The 13946-nt window shown below is 19.1% G+C and overlaps 2 protein-coding genes and 1 long non-coding RNA gene across 6 annotated transcripts; 1 reads left to right on the forward strand and 2 right to left on the reverse strand.

Annotated features, from left to right (window-relative positions):
- Window positions 1-130: 130 nt before the first annotated feature.
- LOC122712479 (E3 ubiquitin-protein ligase ZNRF2) lies at window positions 131-3978 on the reverse strand. Its single transcript, XM_043932192.1, has 4 exons — window positions 3261-3978; window positions 2227-2322; window positions 1241-1346; window positions 131-1154 (listed from the first exon to the last, which is right to left on the reverse strand). The coding sequence occupies exons 1-4, from the start codon at window positions 3637-3639 to the stop codon at window positions 1097-1099; spliced, it is 639 nt and encodes a 212-aa protein (XP_043788127.1). The 5' UTR covers window positions 3640-3978; the 3' UTR covers window positions 131-1096.
- Window positions 3979-5126: 1148 nt separating this feature from the next.
- Window positions 5127-6492, forward strand: LOC122712568. Its single transcript, XR_006346364.1, has 2 exons — window positions 5127-5164; window positions 6335-6492. It is a non-coding gene; the product is annotated as an uncharacterized LOC122712568 (long non-coding RNA).
- LOC122712566 (negative elongation factor D) lies at window positions 6378-13941 on the reverse strand. Of its 4 annotated transcripts, none has more exons than XM_043932295.1 (12): window positions 13867-13941; window positions 11974-12154; window positions 11388-11607; window positions 11192-11299; window positions 10767-10916; window positions 9502-9632; window positions 8062-8249; window positions 7724-7976; window positions 7436-7646; window positions 6864-7004; window positions 6666-6795; window positions 6378-6602 (listed from the first exon to the last, which is right to left on the reverse strand). In XM_043932295.1, the coding sequence occupies exons 2-12, from the start codon at window positions 12147-12149 to the stop codon at window positions 6568-6570; spliced, it is 1743 nt and encodes a 580-aa protein (XP_043788230.1). In that variant the 5' UTR covers window positions 12150-12154; window positions 13867-13941; the 3' UTR covers window positions 6378-6567. The 4 variants fall into 4 exon arrangements, with proteins under 4 accessions (XP_043788230.1, XP_043788228.1, XP_043788231.1 ...); XM_043932293.1 differs by lacking the exon at window positions 13867-13941 and adding an exon at window positions 13544-13598; XM_043932296.1 differs by lacking the exon at window positions 13867-13941 and adding an exon at window positions 12896-12923.
- Window positions 13942-13946: the final 5 nt, after the last annotated feature.

Consider the following 13946-nt stretch of genomic DNA (forward strand, 5'->3'; position numbering starts at 1 on the left):
TTGATCACTTTTTATAATGTTGAAAATGATAGTAAATTTTACTTTTTTTTTATTAACATATAATTTTTATTTTCATTTCTATAATATCATAGATATTATACCGAATATTTAAATCATTTTTATAATTCTATTTGGTTTGAAATTTTTATTTTATTAGACTTTTTATCTTATATGATACAAGTCTAATCCAGATATATACAACGCATATATTATTGGAAAATTGACAGACCACGTTTATTTTTGTTATAAAAACTTCTATGAATTAATTCCTATCATGTAAAAAAGATATTAATTATGATATAACTTTAACAATAAATTATATTTCATAACTGCAGGACTTCTATTCTCTAAAAACATAAATGAAATTTATCACAAAGTTGAAATTTTAATAAAGAAATTTAAATCTAATCTTTTATATATACTGTTAGTACAGCATTTCTCTCTCAACATCATTATTACTAAAAGTCTGTTTTTTAAAACTTTTATATATCCAACTCTTTCTTTTATGAAAGTATCAAAAATATCCTTTCTGGTGTACATTTCCCAACAAACAACAAAAATGAAACGTCAGATTTATAATGAAACCATAAAAATTACAATTAACTTGTATAACATAAAGTTTCCCCGATTGTTATTCAAGGCTTTTGACTAAATTTCATGATATTCCCTTCTCCAAAAACAATATACAATGATCAATAACAGATTAGCCTAATTATCCCTAATCCGACTCAAAAATATAAAACTAAGTAAAATTTGTAAATATGATACAATTGATAGTAAGCTATAGAGTAGTAATAGATTAATTACAGATACATATAGATAATAGCATTGTATCGTTGAATCTTATGGCGATTTTTTAAGTCCCCTGCTTACAGTATAATCAAGGATTTAGTTCAATGTCTGCTTTTATAATCAAATTGAGTATATCTCATTCAGTCAAACAATTGCATACACCAACCAGCACAGTGGACTAGCAGCCATCTTGACTAGCTTTTTTTCATATTTTTTTCATTTCCATCCCCTTTATTCCCATTATAATGAGAGTCTTTGAAATAAACAAGTTGCATTGTGCTATTACAACTTCAATAGGTATAAATCAATCTCCAGGATGTTCAGGACAACTACGGTTCACTTGAAACCATTTATCAATACAACTGTAAAAAATTGTATTTTATTAATTTCATATTTACATTTATAAATATTTACATTTATAAGAAATTATAAAATAAATATAACTTACTTTTTATGGTATATACACAAGCAAGGTAAACGAGCTATAACATCTCCAGGCTGTAATTCTTCAAGACAAATAACACATTCCCCTTTCTCATCAGATAATATATCTTCTACAATAATAATAAAAAAATATTTTGATAAAATAAAATAAATTATATATATTGTATATATGCAATTACGGAAACAAAAAATTTGAAAATAAAGGAATTTAAAATTGAATATATTAAAAAGAAATTATAATGAAGTATTTCATTATAAAGTTATATATGTAAAATTAAGACAAAAATGAAGTAATATTTTAAAGAAATAACTATAATTATTGTTTTTAAATAAATGAATATTTAGAATATATTTATTAATATTATTTATAAATAATATTAATAATAACTTATTAATAACAATAATTTGAATATGAATCAATCAAATCATTTTAAATTTCAAATCTTTATAATTTTAAAAAAAATATTTTTAAAAATTTTTTTATATATTATTATATATGAAAATTGATTAAAGATTTCTTTTCTTTAATATCATAATTGATCAAAAATATTTATTCATTTAATATATTAATTAAATATAATTAAATATTTATTTAAATATAATTTAATATAAAATATAATTTAAATATTTATTTTTTGTTTAAATTTTAAATTATTTAAAATATTTTTAAATAATTTCTGCTTTATTTTATTCAAAAAATGATTAAAAAAATATTTAATATATTTGTTTGAAAGATTCCTAAAATCTACATAATCTTAAAGAAACTAATTAAAATTAATTAATTATTTTTAAACTATTCAATTGTATTTATTTATACAAAAAATTAACAATAATTAATTTTTTATATATTATATATATATAAAATATATATATATGTACATACATATTTTTTATATATATAAAAAAATTAATTATTTTTAATTGTTTCTTATATAAAAATATAATATTTATACAATAAAAAAAATTTATAATTATTAAACAAAAACTCACCATTGTAACTAAGACGTGGCTTAGTTAAGCACATAACCAAGTGACATTCTATATCATCTGGTAGAATAAACTTGGAGCAAACAGGACATTTTAGACCTTGAATATAAAATAAAATATTATTTGCTATTTTAATAATATCATATTGTCATGAAACTAAGAGAAATTATACCATAAAAAATTCTTCTCACTTGATTTACTGGAACAACTTCTGTCTCAGATTCATTTAGGCATGAACTTATTATAATTCCCATAATAAAATTCAAATAACTTTATTATACCCATCACAAACAATATTATAAAGTTGCACAAAATTTTTTGTTTAAAATTATTATTTTACAGTCGCAATTTAAAATTTACGCAACTAGGTTAAATCACGCAATCGATTCATATGTGGTTACCGGGCCAACTACTATGACAACACGAATCAATCAAACAAATTTTTATATATTTTATCCGCAATTATTTCAAAAAATTTTAAGATCGTAACATAACCTTACTTTTTTTCAAAATTTCACTTCAATTAATATCACATTATAACATATAATGCACTAAATTTAAATTTTTAGCATAATTGAAAAACAATCAATTTAAAAAATAAAAAAATTATACTTAGTAATTCTTAGTATATAACATATTAATAAGAATATAAAAAATATATAATGAATCATTATTATTTTCCAAAATAAACAAAATTGAAAACAGAAATTTATCTATATTTATATATAAGTACTCTAGATAGCTGCATATCAAAAAGAAAGTTATGTAATCAATGATAATATTTATATTATATTAATTAATTCATATTTATTTTTGATTTTATGGATTATATAAATTTTTTATAATTTCATATTAAAAATTTTAACAATAAATATATTATTATATTATATATTCATATAGTGATTACATTGGATATATATGTATATATGTAAATAACTACTTACATATATATATATATATATGTAAATAATAATAAATGAGATGAAAAAATAATTATTATTTTGAATACAATATATTATTATAACTAATAAACTTACCATTAAGGGACCAAATATGAGATGGTAAACTATGTGCTGCATAAACTCGTCCACTTTCTTCATCAGCATCATCTGAATCCAGTTGTTGCAAACCAAGTGCTTGACCAACTCCAACTCCAACTGAAGAAGCAAGATTGCTTTGTTCACCAGATGTGAGATCTGGTACTGAACTTAAAGAACGAGCACGCTGCCTATTATCTCCAGATATACGAGAAGTTTGTGATTGATTTCCTTGCTGATGTTGATGTTGTAACATGCTAACACCTCCAGGAAGAGAACGTAGCATAGAAAATCCTTGCATTGCAGTTTCATTTGCTCCAGTAGAGGATTGTCCATTGTCTCCAGCAGATTGTGCCACAGTACTTGCTTTAGCTCCCATCCCAATTTTAAATAATAATAACGTGTTTGTCAATTTTGATAAAAACTTTTTGTTTAAAATAAAAATTTTAACCCACAATTAAAAGAAAAATTAAAATTATTCCAAATATTAGTCTTGGCAGTGGTACACGCACTGACAATTTTTGCAAATAGTCCTAGTTTTCTTGATTTATAATGTTATAAGAATAGTCTAAATTTGAATTTTAACTTCAGCAATATGACAACACTCTGGGATTTAATATAGGCCAGAATTTTGTATACATACACTGCAATGGGTAAGTCATATCGTCCAAAAGCATACCAGCGGCTTATCACGCAAAACACCCCCCGACATCTTGCTAGAAACTTCCTAGAAGTCAGTGACCAGCTATTACAGAATGTTCCATTCATGTATTTACAGTGCATATAAAATTTAATTTTGCATCAATTTACATGAAATTTCCCTAGTTAAAATTTTTGCAATAATTATATGTAAATAAAATAATATTCATGATTTTTTATTATTTATTATTTTAAATCTCAAAATATATTTGATTTTATTAAATACAATTATAAAAATATTAATAAATTATGAAATATATTATGTACATAATATCTCTAGTTTTATTTTCAAATTTAAATATTGTTGCTGCATGTATTTATGATTATTCAAATAAAATATGTATTTTTATAATATATAGATTTCTTAATAAAATTATTTAAATTTTTTATTTATATAACTTACATAATATATTTTTTCATAATAGAAGTTAAAATTTTGAAATTTAAAATGAAATATTTTTCAATCGTACTTACTTATCTTATAGTTGTAGTATTTATGCTTGTACTAATATTCCTTATAAAATATAGTAAGATATACTTATTGGAAAAGTATCAGACTTAATTTATTTCAACTTATCCTATTATATTTATATTATAAAAATCTTTTTTAAAAAAATTATCATTAAAAATGTCTGCGTGGAGACAAGCAGGATTAAAGTAAAATATAATTTCAAATTTTACATTGTTACAAAAATTATTAAAAAATGTTATATAACCTGTTTTTACATTTCAGTTACATCAATTATTCTCAAATAGCTGCTAAACTTGTTAGACAAGCATTAAAATCAGAGTTTCGAGCAGAAGCTTTGAAACGTGATGAAACAAATATAAAATTTACTCAATGGAAAGATGGTAAACCTGCTAGTAAGTATATTATTTTTATTTTATTTATTTTATAAATATTTTATTTATTAATTTTCACAATTATATTTTATGTTTATTTTAATTTATTATAATATATATTAATACATAATATAAATTAGTACAAATATTATATATAATACATGTAAGTGAATAATTATATTTCATTGGTAATATTTAATTTTTATGAAATATATCTTTTGCAATGAATTTAATTTAAATTTATGAATATATATTGAATTTGATCTCATCATTAATCATAATATATTAATACATATATTACTTATAGTAAAATTTTGATTACAGCTGAAAAGTAATAATATTTACAATAATATTTACAATATGTAAGTGTCTTTATATAAAAGTTTATATAAAAATGCACGATTAAATATTTATTAACAAAAATATTTGTAGAGTGTGTATTTGCAAGGGGCAAGAAAGATATTATTTACTACTAAATATTTTATTATTAATATATTACCAAACAATATACTATCAAATTTATATTTTTATATAAAATAATTAATATAATTAAATTAGTGATTTTTAGTAAATTTAAAAAAAAAATAATCTTTTAAAGAGAATTAAAGTTCTGGATAAATCAATGTATATTCATTAAGTATATATACTATGTATAATACATATATACTATATGTATATGTAGATTTTAACATGTAGAATTATAGATTTTTTATTTTTATTTCATATTATTTTATTGAAAGTTTGTAATTTATGTTATAAATATTGTTTAAAAAAATTTATATTGATCATTGGATATTAATATGACAATATATTATATAATATTAAAGAATACAAAATTTCATTACAAATACATATATGTATGATGTAAAACAATATTTTTCATTAAATCAATGTTTAAATTATTTTGAAAGCAAAATAATAGTTCTGTAAAAAAAATTTGAATTAATCACAAATATTCCACATTGATTTATCTTTCAAGAATCTTTTATTTTTTTTATTTCTATCTTCAATTTAAGTAAAAATATAATTAAAAATATTTTATATTATATGATTAAAAACTTTAAATAATTTTATACATATTTGGATACTCACTTAATTTAGATCCAAGAATTTAAATATTTGAATATTTATTTAGATATATAAATATATTAGATAGATTTTATTTAGATATATTTATTTAGATATACGTTGAAGTTTTATTATTTAAATATTTAAATATTTGAAATTGTTTATAACTAAGTAAGAATATAATTCCTAAAAATATTTGATAAATATATTCTTTAAAATAGAATAATTTTTTTAATAAGATTGGATTAAACAATTTCAGTTTTTTTTAAAATTTAGGAAAATTACTAGATGATATATAAAAAAAATTTTTGGATTATTATAGAAATTGTTTCTAACGTCATATGTTAACATTTTTATTGTGTGATGTGTTTAACATTTCAAATTGTAAAAATTATTTATTTTTATTTATTTATTAAAAAAATGTAATAATCTACAAAAATTACATTTTCTTGTTTTTGTTTCAGAAACTCATAAATTATAATATCACAGATTGATGGAGAAATCATCCTACTCTTCTAATATATACACACACATATATATATATATATATATATGCATGTTCTTGTATATTGTATATGAAACAAATAAGAGATTTAATAAAATAGTAATTTATGTATAGTAATTCAACATTTTTGTAAGAAGTAAAAATATCCTATAATATTATCTCTTTAATTTAATCCATTTTTCTCTTAGAAGATCATCTTATAGTAGGACAATGGGCTTTACAATGTACTAAAAAAAATATACATGTTACAATTGAATATAATTTCTATGTAATACATTTTATAAACTCACCTATAAATTCTGAGACAAGATCATTATCACTATCACCACGCATTGTACCTGTTATTTCTTCATCTTCAACCATAGGAAGAAATAAGTGAATAAATTCGACTGTATATGGTGGAGCTATTGCTTCTAAAACCTAAAATATAATCATTATAATATTGTTAAACATAACATACATTCCTTTTAAAAATAATTTTATAATACCTCTGTAACAAAATATCTAATTAAAGATACATCTGTATCTCCACGTTGCCAACATTGTTTAATGTAACACACAACAGGTACCACACAACCTCGACTTAATAAATTCACCATTCTATCAATTAACATTTTTTTCATTTCTAACTGTAGTAAAAAAAATAGTATTAACAATTATTCATTTACAATTGTGTATTCATAATTATATTATTTTTTATAAATAACAATATTTATGCAAATATTTATTGTATTATATAAATGAATTATAAGATTTTTCAAATTTTTAATTTTTTAATAATATTTATAATAAAGAATGGAATGTTATAAACAAAGAAATGAAAATTGAATTAAATAAATTACAAATAAAAAAATGAATCAAATAAATTCTTTTTCAATGATAAACTTTTTGAATGATAAATAATTTTAAGAATATATGTTTCAAAAGTGTATATTCTCCATACTCTGAACATTTCTTATTTTGACAATTAAAGGATTCGAATCTAGATTTAAAAAAAAAGAGAGAAATCATTTTATTTATAAAAATGTAATTTATATTTTCTTTGCTATTCTATTTTTACCTGCACAAGTATTTCTAGTTCATCTTGTTTACTTTCAAATAATTGTACAAGAAGTTGTAATACTTTTGGATGTAATAAAGAATGACAAACTACAACTTCATCAAGTAATGCAAGATGTACAGGACAATGTTCTGTACATAATTTAAAATATGATGGTTCTGTTACAGTACACTCTACCCATCTAATTACACCTACACTTACAACAGGAAACCTAAAAAAATAAAAATTAAATTATATATTATTTTGTTGTAAATAATGATAAAAATAATATTTAGTATATTATTATACCTTATACTCTGATATAAAGTTTGTAATTCTGCTATCAATTCAGTAGATCCTTTATTAATATTACAAATATTGTGAACTTTTTCTATAGCTTGAATAGTTGTTTTTAATTCATCTTTGTTTAATTTTCGTGAATGTCCTTTTTTGGCTGGAATATCACATACACTAGCTGCATAAGCTAATAAATATATATATTTGGATTTATGTTCAGGATTAATTTTTACGCCTGGTTTAAAAAGTGCATCAACTAATAATTCTGGAATTCATTAATTATAATGTTGTGTGCATTAATTCTGAAAATAATTATAATAAATAATAATAATAATAAATTATATTAATACCTAAAAATTGTGGATTACGAAGTAACTCTATAGGCGGTGGTTCCGCTGTTGAATAATTTCGAAATAATACACTAATATCAGCAGGATTCAAAGTATTTCGTGATAACATAGATGCCAATGCTTGACATGCACCAGGACTACTTGAAGCTCCATTAAGTGCCATTGTTATTGGGGTAACATCATGATGACTATAAACAAACATATAAATTAGAGACAGATCAAAATCTAATTTTTAAATTCACGAAATTTGAATTAAAAACTGTTTGAATTAAAAAATTCAATCTTAAAACTTTGAATACTTTTTATTTTCATTTCTTTTTTTAAGGATTATTCATTTTATCAAATTAAAATTTTAATTTTTGGAATTTTCAAATTCAGATTCGAAAATAATTAATAATAATAATAATTTAAAAAAAAATAATTTATGTTTTATATTTTCTACATAAATTATTATAATGAATTGATAAAATTATGTAAACTAAAATAAATTTAAAATATAAATATAAATAAATTTAATCATTATTAGTTAAATAAATATAAATTAATATGATCATAATATAAATAAGCTATTTATACTTGAGTTTTTCAAAAGTATAAATTATTTATTCTTGGCTTTCAAGAGTTTCAAAGACTTTCAAAATTTTAAATGCTCCATTCTTAATGTGAATTATACAATTTAGATCATATTAATTACAAAACTCTCTATTAATTAAATAAAATTTCTCAATTATATTCTCTGTAATGTTTCTAATATATGGAATAAATAAATAATAAATTATTTTGTTTCAGTAAAGCTTTCTTCGTATTCGCAGAATGCAAAAATAAAATACAAAACAATCCTTTCGCGATTAAAATAATAAATATCAGCATCATTCTTAGTATCTATCGTTATAATTTCAATCGTCTAAGAGTTGTTATATATTTTATTTTTGCATTCCACGGATCCAAAATCAAGTTCGGCATTGAATTTGAAACATTTTAAGCTCAAATAAATGAGTAAGTAAATTTTTAATCGAATTATCTATTATTAATAATAAGTAATTAATTTTAGTCGCAGTTTAGAGTGTATTTATAAAAATAATAGATAAATGATAATCGCAAATATTTATAAACACATAGTCATAGACATATAAGAGAAATTCTATTTATAACAACAGCAATCTTTTTTTTACAAATATTTCGAAAACTAAGGCAGAATGACACTATATACATAGGAAAAAATTATTTAAAATTTTGTTTTCTATATATTAAAAAATAATATATTAAAAAATCATTAAAATTAATAAGGACCCTTTCCTATTCTGAATAATTATCTTTTTTTCTGTTAAAAAATGATAAAAAGTAATTCTTAAAAAAGAAATTCAATATTATTTGTTATTAAATATATCTCCATTATATATATTTATATATTTAATAAAATATTAAAAAATTTTTTCTTACTTTTGTTGAGCACATTTAGTAATTTCTTGAGAAAGCCTTTTCATCATAAATCCACCACGAGATTCTTGTGCGAGAATTTGTAATAGCACTTGACTATAGACATAAGTATGTTGTCCATGACATACCATTTTCTAACAATAAAAAAATCATATTATAATAATTAAACATTTTATATTTTGGTATTTTTTAAATTTGCTGACTTTATTATTTTATTTATTAATTTATTTTACTTAGATTAAAATTTTTAATTTTTAATTTTATAAATTGAAATTTATATTTCAATATATATGCATAAGATTTAATTAAGAAGTTCAAAAACTTCATTTATAAGATGTATATAAAGAAGATAAAAAGTTATAATTTCTGTAAAAAAATCCATTTTATTTGTTTAATTTTTAAAATGTTAAGTTATTATTTTTTTGCAAAATTATATTTACTGATTTGGAAAACAAAATATAAAATTTGGTTACAATCTAAAAAAATAGCGTAAAAAATTTCATAAATAATTTAAACGGTCTTTGGAAGTATATATATTATAAATTATTCAAAAGATCGATTCAAAAGAAAAATAAAATTTTTTATAACTTTTTTATAATTGTATGATATCATTTTTTATACTAAATAATTTTTATACTTTTTTACTTAATAATTATTAATTATTTAAAATAAGTATGACAACTGATTTATGTATGTATTGTTGTAAGTATTAAAACTATCAGAACACTAAAAAATTGATATCTTATTGATTGGAAAACAATTAGTTAAAACTTTGATAATAATATAACAAATACATTATGTTATAAATTAATAATTATATTGTAAATTTCTCGTTATATATATCAAACGTAGTGCTGATCTTACATAATTGTATTCTGATATATGATCTCATATAAATAATCTGCAATCATTCTTTATTTCTGAATAGAAAATCGATTATAATGATTGTTTTATATATATAAACATTATATGCACAAAACAAAACGAAACAGCATAATGAACAATACCAATTAGAAATTCTAATAAGAGAATCATATCCTAAATATGGACATTTTGCTATTATTATATCGTAGAGAAAACAGAAATACATTAAAAAAACAAAATACATTAAAAACAGAAATAAAAAAACATTAGTGATCTTTATTTTAATTTCTTTCTGTATTCCTAAATTGTTAAATTAGAAATATTTTCTATTTAATCTACTTTTTGAAAAAAATTTATTCTTATATAAGTTATTTTTACATATAAATTACATATTTTATACTAACCGCACATTCTTGTATACTTGATTGCCAATCTTCTGTATTTTGTAAAAATCCAGCAATTGCAGTTTTTAAAACTCGTGAAAATACTTCAATTTGTTGAGCAGCTGTTGAAATACTTGTAATTTCACCTTGAAATCCAGCATCAGATATAAGCTATCAAAAATATATATATAAAAAAAAATATTATACAATATATATATAATAAATATATAATATATATACAAAATGTGTTTGAATTTTGATTTGTAAAGTTTAGTTCTTAAAATCATTAACACAATATAAATTCTTAAAATCTAGTTCTTAAAATCATTAATAATATAAATTTTTAAAATCTAGTAGTTCTTAAAATTATATAGTATAAATCAAATATAAAAGTAAACATTTTATAAAAAATCTGAATTATAAAATTACCTTTCTCTGTCTTTTACCTTTATTGTAAAGTTTAACATCAAGCAGTCTGGATATTCTTCTGCAAGTCTGTAAATAAGTGATCGCCAAGTGGGATGTTGTATCATTTCTGTTAACCAAGCAGGAGTCTAATGCATAAAATATTAAATTTTAAATATTAAAAAAAAAAAATATTAATCTATAATTCAAAAATCAAATAAAAGTTTACAAACTTACTTCACCCTCCTCTGTAAAGATTTTATCTGCTTTTTTGGGATCAAATGTTTTTAATATCATATCTTTTAAATTATTTTCTACCATTGCTTGAACATCTGTAACTTTAACTCCAGCAAGAATAAGCCACTCTGCAAGAAGATTTGCCATTTGTGCACAAGCTGTATAATTTTTAGATAATAATTCTATTACTTGTTCTGGATTTCCACCAGCTTGGAAATATCTATAAATTAGAATAAAAATAATATTTTAAAATATAAATATTGTGTTTAAATTTTTTAAATAGTTAATAAATTTAATTAAATTTAGAAATATCAATTTCATATTTGTTCATTTATATTATAAAATTAAAATTATATTATAATTAAATTATTAATTATAAAAAATAAATAAATTATAAATTATTAATTATAATTTTAATATAATAATTTTAATAATAATTTTAATATACCAAAATACATAATAAACAATATTTTTATAATTTCAATAATTTCAATAATAAAACTAGAACAATAATTAAAATTCAATATGTATAATTAATTGCAATAATAATTACATAAAGTAATCATATCATTATAAAATATTATACCTCTTAAGTTGTGCGAAAATACCAGGCTCCATAATATAATCTGGTGTTTTAAATTTATCTAAACATTCATTTAATATTTCTTGAGGATTATCAAAATTATCTTCTCCACTACAATCTTCAGTTCTTGTCATTTCTTCTGTCCAAGTTCCACGATCTTCATCATAATCTGATTCCATTATTTCTAAAAATAATAATATTTTATAATAAATAATACTTATATTTAATTTTTTTTTATCTTTTTTCATTCATTTATTATTTAGAAAATATTAAGACAACTCATACTTTAACAATTTATTGTAATTGTAATTTAATGTATACAATTAAAACTTAACCTAAAACTTATTTTGTATTTAAAATGGAATATTATTAATGTTATTTAATTATTTGAAATAAAATAAAAATGTTATTAAAAATTGTATATTTTATGTAAATGTTAATAAAATCTAAAATTTTATTTCTATAATTATTTTTTCATAAAATTTAATATTTATTTAATATTTCTTATATTATTAATTATAAAATTATTATAATTATGTAATAATATCAAAAAATCAAAAAATAAAATTCAAGTGATTATAAAAATTTACTATGTATTAATATTTTGGTTGAAAATATAAATAAACATACTTATAAAATGCGATTATCCTAATGTGTATAAGGCGTCTATGTATTTACATAGCATGTATTAACATTCATATAAATTTTAAAAATAGGTTAACTTATTTATAAATATATACAAAATTTTATAATATTTCTATAGAATTTAATTCTTAAATTTATATTGTTATAATTGTAAATTAATTTTAAAAATTATTTCAATTTATTAATTATAAACTTAATAAATCTAAATCTAAATCTTTTTATTATTTTATATCAATTAAATCATCAGTTTAAAAAATGCAAATATCTATTTTTTCATTACATATAATCCTTTCATAAAGAATTTATGATGTTTTATAAATTTCAATATGTAATATTTCAATGTAACACTTTTGTGAAAAAACACAATTTTTCATTGATACGATACAATACAATATAATACAATACAATACAAAAGTCTTATTCAATCAATAAAAGATAAATTTTTTTTATATCATAAACATAGTAAATAATATATAATTAAAATTTATTGATAAATATATGAAAAAATCAGTTATTCTATATGTTTAAAAATTAAACAAAATATAAATTTTAATTTTCATATATACTCAATAGTATTTATAATAATTTTCATACATATTTTTATCAATAATTTTTTAAATTAATAAAATTAAATTACAAAAAGGAATATATTATAAAAACCAGCTTAATTATAGCTTAATTAAAGAATAATTTATTAAAAATTTTAAAAATTTTTTAAAAATTTTTGATAGTTAATTCAAAAACTGTTATTAATTATACAATATAAATTCATTTATAAATAAATTATATATGATAATTTATTGATAATTATATATGATTATATGTAAGGAAAATTGAATTTTTCTTAAATTGAATTTTTCTAAAATTTGTAATACAAATTTTATAAACAAAATTTATGTATTTTAATTTTAATTTTATTAATACTTACTCAAATTTTATCAATTCATATATAATAAAAATTTTATTTTTCAAGTTATAAGAAATATATTTATTATTACATTATTACAAACATACAACAACAAACATATACAAATTATTACATATAATGAATCTATTATTGAATTTAAAAAAATTCAAAACATGCTATAGATTATAACTTATATATTATTAAAATAATATATTAATTTATCATATTATATTAAAAATTTAAAAAGAATTCTTTTCTTAATAAATATTTAAATATATAAAATTCAATATTTTTTTTAGAATTTTATAAAAGAATGTATTTAATTAGATATAATGTAAACCAACCTTTAAGGAAAATATGTGCTTTAGTTCACTCAATATGTATTTGTGAACATTTTCAAGGAATTACACATAGAATTGTATCG

The sequence above is a fragment of the Apis laboriosa genome, unplaced genomic scaffold (assembly GCF_014066325.1).
Source record: "Apis laboriosa isolate Shangri-la unplaced genomic scaffold, ASM1406632v1 scaffold202_cov151, whole genome shotgun sequence".
Lineage (NCBI taxonomy): Eukaryota > Metazoa > Arthropoda > Insecta > Hymenoptera > Apidae > Apis > Apis laboriosa.

What these genes read in the sequence shown, in the direction of transcription:
- LOC122712479 (XM_043932192.1), bottom strand. Translation starts at nt 3,639, where the DNA reads ATGGGAGCTAAAGCAAGTACTGTGGCACAATCTGCTGGAGACAATGGA. An exon ending in TCATATTTGGTCCCTTAATG is followed by an intron (nt 2,323 to 3,260) that starts GTAAGTTTATTA and finishes TTTATATTCAAG; the next exon opens with GTCTAAAATGTCCTGTTTGC. An exon ending in GCCACGTCTTAGTTACAATG is followed by an intron (nt 1,347 to 2,226) that starts GTGAGTTTTTGT and finishes TTATTATTGTAG; the next exon opens with AAGATATATTATCTGATGAG.
- LOC122712566 (XM_043932295.1), bottom strand. Translation starts at nt 12,149, where the DNA reads ATGGAATCAGATTATGATGAAGATCGTGGAACTTGGACAGAAGAAATG. An exon ending in TCTTTACAGAGGAGGGTGAA is followed by an intron (nt 11,300 to 11,387) that starts GTAAGTTTGTAA and finishes TTTATGCATTAG; the next exon opens with ACTCCTGCTTGGTTAACAGA. An exon ending in ACTAAATGTGCTCAACAAAA is followed by an intron (nt 8,250 to 9,501) that starts GTAAGAAAAAAT and finishes GTTTGTTTATAG; the next exon opens with TCATCATGATGTTACCCCAA.